Source organism: Tachypleus tridentatus, chromosome 4 (genome assembly GCF_004210375.1).
Source record: "Tachypleus tridentatus isolate NWPU-2018 chromosome 4, ASM421037v1, whole genome shotgun sequence".
Lineage (NCBI taxonomy): Eukaryota > Metazoa > Arthropoda > Merostomata > Xiphosura > Limulidae > Tachypleus > Tachypleus tridentatus.
Genome location: NC_134828.1, coordinates 5,606,151 through 5,620,554, shown reverse-complemented (window position 1 = coordinate 5,620,554; position 14,404 = coordinate 5,606,151). Strand labels below are relative to the sequence as shown.

General features: G+C 34.4%; 1 protein-coding gene across 2 annotated transcripts in view; it reads right to left on the bottom strand.

Annotated features, from left to right (window-relative positions):
- The window catches only part of LOC143248485 (ATP-binding cassette sub-family A member 2-like), a 149,733-nt gene that overhangs the window by 25,113 nt on the left and 110,216 nt on the right, over positions 1 to 14,404 (bottom strand). For both annotated transcript variants that reach the window (XM_076496892.1, XM_076496893.1), the window contains 3 exons: positions 14,047 to 14,118; positions 13,663 to 13,769; positions 1,387 to 1,528 (listed from right to left, as the gene is read on the bottom strand). In XM_076496892.1, the coding sequence (XP_076353007.1) occupies positions 1,387 to 1,528; positions 13,663 to 13,769; positions 14,047 to 14,118 (321 nt within the window). The remainder of the gene's footprint in view (positions 1 to 1,386; positions 1,529 to 13,662; positions 13,770 to 14,046; positions 14,119 to 14,404) is intronic.

The window sequence follows — 14,404 nt, the reverse complement described above, 5'->3', positions numbered from 1 at the left end:
TGTAAACTTGTCTACTTAACTTCTGTAGTTAATATTTGAGTATAAAGGACATTTTTATTATAGAAATAAGTGACCTAACAGCATCAGTTTTAGTTGTTTTATTTAATTAGACACTAAATGTACCATTAAAACAAACCATAACTGACAGTAAAAAGCTTTAATTGATTTGTAAAAGAAATTATGGTTACTGAAAATCTCAATAGAAATATTTGGTTACCAGAGGTGAAAATGTAAAGTTTTAGCAATACATGTAATCAATTAGAATATCCTTCATACATCAACTGAAGCTTTGAATTATCAGTTACAGTTTTTACAATTTGTGTTTTAGTAGAATGTTCCTGAAGATGTTGAACTATTCAACAGTATTCACTACAAACTCTTGGACTAACCAAAAAGTGGCATTTGGCCATCACTATCATAATAAACCTATAGTCCCAAAGTTTGGACAGAATATTTTTCTGTGTTAAAAGGATACAAACCATGGATTCCTAGGTTCACAGTAAGGAATGCTAACACTAGATCATATCTCACCCATGTAAAAAAATGTAATATCTAATGAAATACAGTTAGCTGAAAAGCACCATGGCCAATAACCAAAGGAACACCTAAAAACATATTGAAATAAAACCCAAAAAAACATTTTCAAAATTATACACGTTAAACAAACAACAATAAAATGCTCACTTATGCACATTCTAATTTTGTTTACATACTAATAAACATGACACTGTACTTTACAAGAAAACTTGTGGGCAATAAGTCTAACTTAAGAGTTTCTTTCATATTTGATTCAGAAGAAACAGATCTTCAAAATGGGTAAAGTTGATTCTTGAGTTTTAATTCCAATTGTGGGAATTTATGGAAACTATCTTAATTTAAAAACTCATTAATATCAATATTTCGTAAGATAGAATTGCGAGATATTGTGTTAATATCAATATTTCGTAAGATAGAATTGCGAGATATTGTGTTAATATCAATATTTCGTAAGATAGAATTGCGAGATATTGTGTTAATATCAATATTTCGTAAAATAGAATTGCGAGATATTGTGTTAATATCAATATTTCGTAAAATAGAATTGAGATATATTGTGTTAATATCAATATTTCGTAAGATAGAATTGAGAGATATTTTGTTAATATCAATATTTCGTAAGATAGAATTGAGAGATATTTTGTTAATATCAATATTTCGTAAGATAGAATTGAGAGATATTTTGTTAATATCAATATTTCGTAAGATAGAATTGAGATATTTTGTTAATATCAATATTTAGTAAGATAGAATTGAGAGATATTGTGTTAATATCAATATTTAGTAAGATAGAATTATGAGATATTGTCTTTCATAATATGCTACATAAAGTTCCATGTTCTATGGTACCTTTTTCTCCTCTTTACGTGGAATTCCTCGAAACCGTGCATACAGTTGCAAATGGTCTCGGGCAGTAAGTTCATCATAAAGGGCATCAAACTGAGGACAATAGCCTAAATATTGTTGGACTTTATGTAGTTCCCGATAAACACTGAAAATTAAGACAAAATAAAATATGAGTCATTTGCGAGTGCCGTCGAATATATGACTATTAAAAGTTTTAAAACTACAGAATATTTGGTTATGGAAATAAAGTATGATGCTCTCAATAATAAATAAGGTAATATAGTGATTTACATATGAGGAAATAACATATGATCTAAGAAAATTTTAAGGATTTATTCAAACAGCAATAAACTGAAAATATAATGCACATTTACTTAATAATTTCTGTTCAGTATATGGGTGTATGTAAAACATATTAACACTAGAAATAAATGATCTTTTAACACCAAATTTTATTTAACTAAGACACTCACCACTTTGTACTGCCAGTAATGGTTTATATTTTAATGGACACTCTGAAAGAAGTTGTATAGCAAAACATTGAGTGTCTAATTAAATAAAAACATTTTGGTGTTACAAGGTTGTTTAGTTCTAATATTCATAATAGGAAAATTTATTTAATCAAAGAGAAAAAAATGTAATTACAAAATGTTCAACTAACGTCACAACAGACACACTAAGTTCAAAGTTACTAAACAGGCAAGTCACTACAAACACACTAAGTTCTTGGTTACTAAACAGGCAAGTCACTACAGACACACTAAGTTCAAAGTTACTAAACAGGCGAGTCACTACAGACACACTAAGTTCTTGGTTACTAAACAGGCAAGTCACTACAGACACACTAAGTTCAAATTTACTAAACAGGCGAGTCACTACAGACACACTAAGTTCAAAGTTACTAAACAGGCGAGTCACTACAGACACACTAAGTTCAAAGTTACTAAACAGGCGAGTCACTACAGACACACTAAGTTCAAAGTTACTAAACAGGCGAGTCACTACAGACACACTAAGTTCAAAGTTACTAAACAGGCGAGTCACTACAGACACACTAAGTTCAAAGTTACTAAACAGGCGAGTCACTACAGACACACTAAGTTCAAAGTTACTAAACAGGCAAGTCACTACAGACACACTAAGTTCAAAGTTACTAAACAGGCGAGTCACTACAGACACACTAAGTTCAAAGTTACTAAACAGGCGAGTCACTACAGACACACTAAGTTCAAAGTTACTAAACAGGCGAGTCACTACAGACACACTAAGTTCAAAGTTACTAAACAGGCGAGTCACTACAGACACACTAAGTTCTAGGTTACTAAACAGGCGAGTCACTACAGACACACTAAGTTCTAGGTTACTAAACAGGTGAGTCACTACAGACACACTAAGTTCTAGGTTACTAAACAGGCGAGTCACTACAGACACACTAAGTTCTTGGTTACTAAACAGTCGAGTCACTACAGACACACTAAGTTCTTGGTTACTAAACAGTCGAGTCACTACAGACACACTAAGTTTTAGGTTACTAAACAGGCAAGTCACTACAGACACACTAAGTTCTTGGTTACTAAACAGGCGAGTCACTACAGACACACTAAGTTCTTGGTTACTAAACAGTCGAGTCACTACAGACACACTAAGTTCTTGGTTACTAAACAGTCGAGTCACTACAGACACACTAAGTTCTTGGTTACTAAACAGTCGAGTCACTACAGACACACTAAGTTCTTGGTTACTAAACAGGCGAGTCACTACAGACACACTAAGTTTTAGGTTACTAAACAGGCAAGTCACTACAAACACACTAAGTTTTAGGTTACTAAACAGGCAAGTCACTACAAACACACTAAGTTTTAGGTTACTAAACAGGCAAGTCACTACAAACACACTAAGTTCAAAGTTACTAAACTGGGGAGTCACTACAAACACACTAAGTTCAAAGTTACTAAACTGGCGAGTCACTACAGACACACTAAGTTCAAAGTTACTAAACTGGCGAGTCACTACAGACACACTAAGTTCAAAGTTACTAAACTGGCGAGTCACTACAGACACACTAAGTTCAAAGTTACTAAACTGGCGAGTCACTACAGACACACTAAGTTCAAAGTTACTAAACTGGCGAGTCACTACAGACACACTAAGTTCAAAGTTACTAAACTGGCAAGTCACTACAGACACACTAAGTTCTAGGTTACTAAACAGGCGAGTCACTACAGACACACTAAGTTCTAGGTTACTAAACAGGTGAGTCACTACAGACACACTAAGTTCTAGGTTACTAAACAGGCGAGTCACTACAGACACACTAAGTTCTTGGTTACTAAACAGTCGAGTCACTACAGACACACTAAGTTCTTGGTTACTAAACAGTCGAGTCACTACAGACACACTAAGTTTTAGGTTACTAAACAGGCAAGTCACTACAGACACACTAAGTTCTTGGTTACTAAACAGGCGAGTCACTACAGACACACTAAGTTCTTGGTTACTAAACAGGTGAGTCACTACAGACACACTAAGTTCTAGGTTACTAAACAGGTGAGTCACTACAGACACACTAAGTTCTAGGTTACTAAACAGGTGAGTCACTACAGACACACTAAGTTCTAGGTTACTAAACAGGTGAGTCACTACAGACACACTAAGCTCAAGATTGCTAAACAGGATAATAAATGAAGTGTTGACATAACATCAAAAGGAACAAATATATAATAGGATAACCATTTAAAATATTTATTTTTGTATTAAAAAGTTCAATCTCTCTCTCTCTCTCTATATATATATATATATACCCCCCACACACACACAGACATACAGACATACAAAATACATTAACTATAAATGGCAAAAATGCTGTATATATTTTATTACATGGCTACAATTACCATTTAAGATAGCTTTGTTTAACAGTATTCACATGTACTTTCTGCATATGGGAACACATTGGAGGCAAAAATGAAAGTCATGTTGAAATATTAAAATACAATACTACATATATACTTTACAGTTTGTAATGAAAGTCACGTTGAAATATTAAAATACAATACTACATATATACTTTACAGTTTGTAATGAAAGTCACGTTGAAATATTAGTACACAATACTACATATACACTTTACAGTTTGTAATGAAAGTCATGTTGAAATATTAGTACACAATACTACATATACACTTTACAGTTTGTAATGAAAGTCATGTTGAAATATTAGTACACAATACTACATATACACTTTACAGTTTGTTATGAAAGTATGTTGAAATATCAGTACACAATACTACATATACACTTTACAGTTTGTAATGAAAGTCATGTTGAAATATTAGTACACAATACTACGTATACACTTTACAGTTTGTAATGAAAGTCATGTTGAAATATTAGTACACAATACTATATATACACTTTACAGTTTGTAATGAAAGTCATGTTGAAATATTAGTACACAATACTACATATACACTTTACAGTTTGTAATGAAATTATGTTGAAATATTAGTACACAATACTACATATACACTTTACAGTTTGTAATGAAATTATGTTGAAATATTAGTACACAATACTACATATACACTTTACAGTTTGTAATGAAATTCATGTTGAAATACTAGTGCACAATACTACATATACACTTTAAAGTTTGTAATGAAAGTCATGTTGAAATACTAGTACACAATACTACATATACACTTTACAGTTTGTAATGAAAGTCATGTTGAAATATTAGTACACAATACTACGTATACACTTTACAGTTTGTAATGAAAGTCATGTTGAAATATTAGTACACAATACTATATATACACTTTACAGTTTGTAATGAAAGTCATGTTGAAATATTAGTACACAATACTATATATACACTTTACAGTTTGTAATGAAAGTCACCTTGAAATATCAGTACACAATACTACATATACACTTTACAGTTTGTAATGAAAGTCACCTTGAAATATCAGTACACAATACTACATATACACTTTACAGTTTGTAATGAAAGTCATGTTGAAATATCAGTACACAATACTACATATACACTTTACAGTTTGTAATGAAATTATGTTGAAATATTAGTACACAATACTACATATACACTTTACAGTTTGTAATGAAATTATGTTGAAATATTAGTACACAATACTACATATACACTTTACAGTTTGTAATGAAATTATGTTGAAATATTAGTACACAATACTACATATACACTTTACAGTTTGTAATGAAATTATGTTGAAATATTAGTACACAATACTACATATACACTTTACAGTTTGTAATGAAAGTCATGTTGAAATACTAGTGCACAATACTACATATACACTTTACAGTTTGTAATGAAAGTCATGTTGAAATACTAGTGCACAATACTACATATACACTTTACAGTTTGTAATGAAAGTCATGTTGAAATACTAGTGCACAATACTACATATACACTTTACAGTTTGTAATGAAAGTCATGTTGAAATATTAGTACACAATACTACATATACACTTTACAGTTTGTAATGAAAGTCATGTTGAAATACTAGTACACAATACTACATATACACTTTACAGTTTGTAATGAAAGTCATGTTGAAATATTAGTACACAATACTACATGTACACTTTACAGTTTGTAATGAAAGTCATGTTGAAATATTAGTACACAATACTACATGTACACTTTACAGTTTGTAATGAAAGTCATGTTGAAATATTAGTACACAATACTACATGTACACTTTACAGTTTGTAATGAAAGTCATGTTGAAATATTAGTACACAATACTACATGTACACTTTACAGTTTGTAATGAAAGTCATGTTGAAATATTAGTACACAATACTACATGTACACTTTACAGTTTGTAATGAAAGTCATGTTGAAATATTAGTACACAATACTACATGTACACTTTACAGTTTGTAATGAAAGTCACGTTGAAATATTAGTACACAATACTATATATACACTTTACAGTTTGTAATGAAAGTCACGTTGAAATATTAGTACACAATACTATATATACAATTTACAGTTTGTAATGAAAGTCACGTTGAAATATTAGTACACAATACTATATATACAATTTACAGTTTGTAATGAAAGTCATGTTGAAATATTAGTACACAATACTATATATACAATTTACAGTTTGTAATGAAAGTCATGTTGAAATATTAGTACACAATACTACACACTTTACTGTTTGTAATTAAAATTATGTTGAAATATTAGTGTACAATACTACACACTTTACTGTTTGTAATTAAAATGATATTGAAATATTAGTGTACAATACTACACACTTTACTGTTTGTAATTAAAATGATATTGAAATATTAGTGTACAATACTACACACTTTACTGTTTGTAATTAAAATTATGTTGAAATATTAGTCAACTTGATTTCCTTTTCAATTTATCTTTCTGCATATCAGTTTAATGGAATTTTATTAGCCGGAGAGATTAGTGCGTTATTCAAATTCAAATGTTTTGGTCTACTACATTTACTGGCTGAATATAAAGAACTGACATTACTCTCACAATTAAAAACTTATTTATACTCTGCATTTTTCAAATGTTCAGAAATGGACTTTGAATCATCAATAATGTTTGAGAAATAACAACATTTAATAACCTCACTATGATTTTTGTTTCTTCAGAGGTTCATCACTGGGAAAGACTACATTATTCATGATTTCTTGTTGGTTTTATTGTTACAAATTGCAAAGACAACTTCAGAAACTATCAAGATTGATAAGTGGGTGCCATGACTGATCTTATGAACTATTTTTTTTCATATTAGCTTACTGAGATGGTATGGCTTATGAAATGACCTTATACTGGCAGAAAAGTGTTGCATTACCATCTACACACCTGCTGATCATAAACAGAATGAACTGTTAACAATTAGAACATAAAACAAATGCAATTACTTAAACACATATAGCTACTCATAAGTGCTTGACAGTTTATCAGTAATAGTTATCTAACTTAACAATTATACATTTTTTATACCTGCACTGTGCTTACAGATATATTTCTTTTTCACCTGAACTATTTTTTATTCACAATTTATGTACAAATGTGTGTTATGGGGTACATTGGTTTAATCATACTATCTCATCACTGTTTTTGTGTTATGCAAAATACTTAATTTTTGATTACATGTACTTCTTATTTGTATTAGATAATTATGATTTGTTGAATGGCTGATTCAAACTTGTTCAAACATCTACTGTTAAAAGCCACAAATATTAGTTCATTATCTATTAATATAAAATTTTAACTCTATTAAGTACCACTTGTCATAGGCACAGATTTTTGTTCTTCCAAAGAGGAATCAACAAAAGGGTTGTAACTTATGGAACACTGAGACATGACAGATGTCTAAATTTGTTCCCAATCTATAATGAATTAATGTGGAAAGTAAGTATTACACTTACATTAGGTTACTAGAAGGCAGCATTATAAGAGATATTGGACCTTTCTCTGCTACATCTTTTCCCCAGAAGGGGACACAGCCCATATACATGGTACCATTGCTACTTATTATGGTTGGTTGACATTTATTGGCACAAAGCAACTAGGCTATCTGTGGCAAACAACCAGTAAAAATTAAAATAAAATCACTTTAAAATGTAAAAATGAATCAATGTAAGACAAAATAAACTTTAAACAGCTGGTAAAAACTTACGGTTAAAAAGCCAATGGCCTTTAAAAATGTAAAAACACAAGGTGGACAGTGTCACCATCACCAATGACAGTGGTGAGCCTATGGTAAAAGAGTATCTAAAATGCTGTTGTTACTCAGGGTCGTAGTGATGGTACGACAGCAAAATCTAGGCTATTATAAATTGAGTGTCACACAGATCACACGTTGGTGTATCGGTCACAGATAGAAGTAAATGATCAGTTTAAAAACTATGACCAATGTGTAGTCTGGTTAGGATACCCTCTGATCCTTTCAGAAGTAAGATGGACAAAGAGCAACAGAAGGCTTGTTATTAAACTGCTCACTCCAAGTTGACTGCTACATGGCACAGAGCCAAGCCTTGAATAGAGGACCATAGTTCATATATTGAACACGCATGGTAGTGGGAGTGCCAGAGCAGACAGATATAGCTGCTGTGACAGTGAGCTTATTCTGCGAATACATATATGGCCTGGTACCTAGAAAAACTGTATAGAAGTAGATGATAAAGAGAAATGGGCCAATCATTTTTGAATATCAAAGAGAACAGGGTGAGAACTAATGTGAAATGATTCTAGATCCAGTAGAGAAATAAGCGAGTCAGTATAAATAGTACAGTTCCTTACTGCATAGCTTCTGTATGACGCAGGGAAAGAGAAATATCATACAATTCAGCAATGAAGACAAAAATAGTTGAGGGGATTCTGTGTGTAACCACTGAACCACAACAAACTATAGCAGAGCCAACAGTCACCTGATTTCGATCCATCCATATAAACAGGAATGGAAGGATGGTTCAAAAAATGTTTGGAAAATAGAAGATAGTACTTCCATTTGGGAGTATCAGCTTTCTTCAGATGATTCAAAGAAAGGTCACATTTGGGAATGGTTATAAGCCATGGCTGGATGGGCTGACCAGTGGATACAGCAATGCCATCCAAGGAAAGACCCAATTTATCCAACTGTGCCAGGATATGAAGGCCAAAAGGAAAACTGGCAGATCATCTATTCTGAAAAAGCATGGCACACTGAAGAAGTAAAACACAACAACCAGGTGGGATGCTGTGGTAAAGATTGAAGTTTTGAAGCATAGAGCAAAGACAGTTGCAAACAGTGAAGATGTAGAGGTGATTCATAAAACTCAGTGTACAAACTCTGGACTGGAGAAATGAAAAGCCCCTGATGGTGAACAGGGTCCAACATCTTCAAAGCTGAGGTCCTAACAGAGCCACAGACCAGAGACCCAAAACCAAATTTCAACCACATGAGGGCATAACAGATCTCTAGCACAGAACATCAATCAGCTTCCAAAGAGGTGAAAAAGAGGACACAGAGGATGTTCAGTGCCCTTGTACCCTTGATGTGTAGCTGCTTGATGAATGGAATGAAGGTCAGCTTACAGTCAAATATAAGCCTCGAGAACTTTGCCTCAGGGACCACAGAAAACACAACTTCTCCATGCACAGGGCTCAGGATTGGGGTAAACAACTCATTGGCAGCAGAAGTGTGTACAAATGGTTTTAAAATGAGAAAAAGTAAAACCATTTGCTGTGATCCATTTAAGAAAACACTTGAGGGCAGTTTGTAGCTGCTGCTCAATAAACCTTGTGCTTGACAACTGACACGAGATGTTAAAGTCATCAACAAAGGGACCTTTTGCAACTGTAGAGGGAAATTGTCCACTGATGGCATGAATTTTTATAATGAAAAGTGTGACATTCAAGATACAGCCCTGAGGGACTCCAAGTTCCTGTGGGAAAGAGCAGAAATATGTCAAACCACACAAACTTGAAATCCCCTGTCCATTAAAAACGTTTAATAAAAATGGTCAAATAGTCATGCAACCCACACAAGTGGAAGTCTCACAGGATGCCATACCTCCAAGTAGCATCATAAGCTTTCTCAAAGTAAAAATTACAGAAACAAGAAGTTGTTGCTTGAGAAAGGCTTCACTGATTGGTGTTTCTTGTTGAATCAGGTGGTCCGTGGTAGAGTGCTGTCATCAGAAGCAAACAAGATGAGCACTAACCATCCTCTCCAAGATCTTGCAGAGACAGCTTGTCAAATCAATTGTATGATAGTTTGAATGAATCTTGGGATCCTTCTCATGCTCAGAGAAAGGAAAGACAATAGCATGGTGCCAAACATCAGGAAAAACATTCTTCTGCCAGATCCAGTTAAAAATAACCAGACGAATAGCAAGAGAGACAGGAGAGAGATGGTGCAGCATCTTATAGTGCATACCATCAGGTCTGACCAATGTATTGCTAGACCAATCAAGAGCAAGGTAGAGTTCCACCAGTGTAAAGGGGCAATTATACTTGTAGAAATGATCAGCATGAAAGGAAAAAGGTGATTGCTCTGCCCAAGTCTTGATGGTGAAGAACACGGATTATGAAGAAGTAGTGCTAGACAGAAGAGCTTTTGCTGAGAGTATCAGGAACGATCTGGGCATTAGCAACTTCCTGGCCATTAGAAAGCAAGATCACAAGGGGGGGGGGGCAAATGTATATTGTCCACTGACCTGAATCTTGCCCATATTACTTTGAAATTTGTGGTAGAATAGATACTATTTGTGAACTTCAAGATTCCTTCTGGCTTTGGTGTATTACCTGCCAAGCATGTGCACAGGCCCACTTGAAAGCAATGAAGTATGAAAGTGTGGGATACGTATGAAAGGCATCACAGGGCTATTTTTGAGCTTTACATACACATGGCAGACTGAATTCCATCATGAATGAGGATACCATGAAAAGTGTGTAGAGGTTTTAGGATCAGAATGAGCAGCTGCTTGGATAAAAGAGTCAGTTACTGCTGCCACACAATTGTCTATTAATGGTGCAGGATCAAATTCTGATAGAGCAGTGAAAGAGGGCCAGTTGGCCTGGTCCAGCTTCCACCATGACACGTGGGTCAGGTACCATCAACCACGGCCAGTCTTTCTCAATATGATAGTAAAATGATCACTACCCTGTAGGTCACTGTCAAACCTCCAAGAAAAGTGAAGGGGGAGCAGACAGAGATCAATAGCAGTAAATGTTTGACCAGGTGCATAAAAATAAGAACAAGATCCAGTATTGAAGACAGAAAGGTTGTGATACAAGAGCATACACTCTACTGAGTGACCTCTTCCATTAATATCAGCAGCTCGCCAGAAGGGATTACATCCATTAAAATCCCCTAGGATTAAAAATGGAAATGTTAACTGTTCAGTGATGGTACCAAGGTCTGACTGATTATAAGCCTCTTCAGGAGCCAGATAGAGAGAACAAATAGTGATGGTATGACCCAAGAAAGCCCAGATGGCTAGAGCCTCCAAGGGTGTATCAAGTAGTAAAGATAGAGTGGGCATGTACTGGTCAATCAACAGTGCCACACCTCTATGCACTCATCAGTCACACAACCTGCTATTGTAGTACAAATAAATCTGCCAATCAGTCAGCACTTTAATGTCATCTAAATTAGAAAAGAAACCTTGACAGTTTCACTGTATCAATTTTTATTTACATAAAGGAGAAGTGGGTGGAGAGCCATTCTGTTTTTGACTATATCTTTTCTCTTTATTCTCTTTAGTAGAAAGAGGTCTATCAACCTCCATGGATCTTTCCCTGGGTTTAATGGGCAGGTCTCCGTTGGTAGATAAAGATTCCAGTGACTGAGGTCATGAACAAAAAATCATTCTGCATCTTGGAGCTAAAGAAGAAGATGGACCCGAGAAAGTGCCAGAGCCAAAGGAAGTGGGTTCAGGGAGCCACTGGAAGAAATAAAAGTGATAGAGATAGGCACTGACTCATCAATTCTATTAACTATAGGAGGCAAATGATTCTTCACGTGGTTTGAAAACAACTCTGTTGGAGACATGGAGAGATCCTATTGCACTCCCACTGAAGCAGTGGAATGGAAAGCAGCAGCATGTCTGAGTGGTGGATAGTAACTTTCACCTCTTGTACTTTTCTTCTTGCCCTACGTGGGTGGAGTAAAAAGAGGTGAGAGCCACTACAATCAATACAATGAGGGTCCATTTCACACTTGTAGGTATCATGATCCTTGCCTCCACATTGAGTATACATCAAGGAACTACGACATGATGTTTTCTAATTACCGAACCACTGACATTAGAAACATCTGAATATATGGCTGTCCCTTGCAATTTTATAATCTACATTGATTGTGGTAAATTGATGAAGTGATGTAAATATCAAAACTAGAACACTGTTTGCATTGTAACCCATCTTTGTGAGTGAAGATACGCCTCACTGCAGAAACTCCTTGGGTGGAGAAACCAGTAAGGATCTCTGACTCAGAGATGTTCTTCAAATCCCTCTCAATAGTAACTCTTCATGATGAAATCAAAGTAGTACAGGGAGTAACTTCAATGGGTATATCCCCAAAGGCCTAGAATGCAAGAGAAGTTCATTGTGTTTTAGAGTTGATGTTTCCACCAAGATGTCCCCAGAATGTAGTTTTCTGACTGACTTAGGAAAGCTAGCAAGTTCCTCTAGTCCATTCTGAATAAAAAAGGGAGACATTTGCCCTTAAGGTTTGTTTGATAAATAATTTAATCTCAGAAAATGAGGTACAGGTGTTGAAGAAGTTAAAGATAGCTGTTCAGAATCTTCAAAATGTGGTCGTTTACCAATGGTCTATTTTTTCTCTATTTTATTTAAGTTTTTATTTGAGGGATCCATAACAAAGAAAGAATGTTTTGATGCCCATTGACCTCACCCACCATGGAACCCTATGAGGGGACCCATTACAGTGGACATTGCAGCAATGCCAGGGTTTTGTGAGCACTATACCAAAACACCAGCATCAGATACAATGTTCACAACATCTGTTGAGAACATCCAACACTGGTACTTGGTTGACCCTAGCGCAAGTGAACCAGCCAACTGACCCAAGGGAAGCCACCCCAAGGCTGCCTATCTACAGGAATTTAAGGTTAAAGTGGTGTAATAGGGTTGAACTCCTCAACCACCAGGATCCTCTCCTCCACTTCACAGGTCACCATGCATGGCAAACACATGGGTGGATGTTTAGATCCCAGAGGAGGTAAACTACAAGAACAGAACTTTCTCTGGGAGGTCCCCTCACCATGCACAGGAATGCACACTGAGGGACTACTTGTTATGATTATTAAAACTTCTAACATATGATAAATCAGTAAACTGTAAATAAAAACAGTAAGTGAACAAGTGAAACATGTCTCAATGAACATGACAAATCACTAATTTATTTACACTGATGTTTTTTAAATTTATATTTCTTTCAATTAGTCCAAAACTTCACTTTTATTTACAAGAAAACTTCTGTTGAACTTAAAAACTCATTAGAAATAACAGCAGTTACGGGTACTTGGCAGTTAGGTGTAGAACACAAACACAGTAAGGCAGCTCTTTCAACCTACTTAATAAAATGTAACCCTTGACAACAAGCACAAAAATATTTTTACTCAACTGGACTTAATGTCTGAATGACAAATTCAGTAAAAAAAATAAATTTGGACTTCACATTGGCAACTCGCACACACTAGGAGCGAGGTTAGGTAACTTTACACAACAAACAACTAATACAGTCATACCTGAAACCATTTAAATAAGCATCACCAGCTGTTATGAAAGTGTCACCTGTCAACATCTTGAAGGTTGTTGATTTTCCTGCTCCATTAACTCCCAAAAGTCCAAAACACTAAACACAGAGAAGTCCTGCTTTTGAAAACTAACATACTGGAACTACAATTTAAAAATTACTTCAAAGAGCAAGTCTTAGTAAGGAACATTCTGTGTGTTACAATTCACATTTATAGAATACAGTTGTTTACTGTGAAAAAAAGTAATTTGAATATAATAAAATGAAACAAAATTAACAAAACTGAGAAGTATGAATAACAATACATTATATACAATTTGGCACAACCAACCCATGGTATAATACCAACAAGAACTGGGTTAAAAGACTTCATTACCTCTCCTTCTGGAACCCCTAAACACAGCCTGTCTACAGCCAAGTGTTTGCCAAGTTTTCTGGTTTTATAAACCTGGAAGAAAGAATGAACCATAATAAAGTCACTCTGAAAATTATATTTATAATTGTATTTCACTCTGACTGTGTTGGAAGATTAAATTGATTAAATGGTAGGACTAAAATTAAAAGAGAGATATTGATGAAACACTTGCTCATTTGCAGTTATTTAGTTAGTTTAAATTCACCAACCTAAACTGTCATCAAAGGAAAAAGTAATCATACTTTAAAATACAGGGTACTCAAAAACTGACTTTCCCATTTTAGAATTAAATAATTAAAGAAATGAAGCAATAGAACCA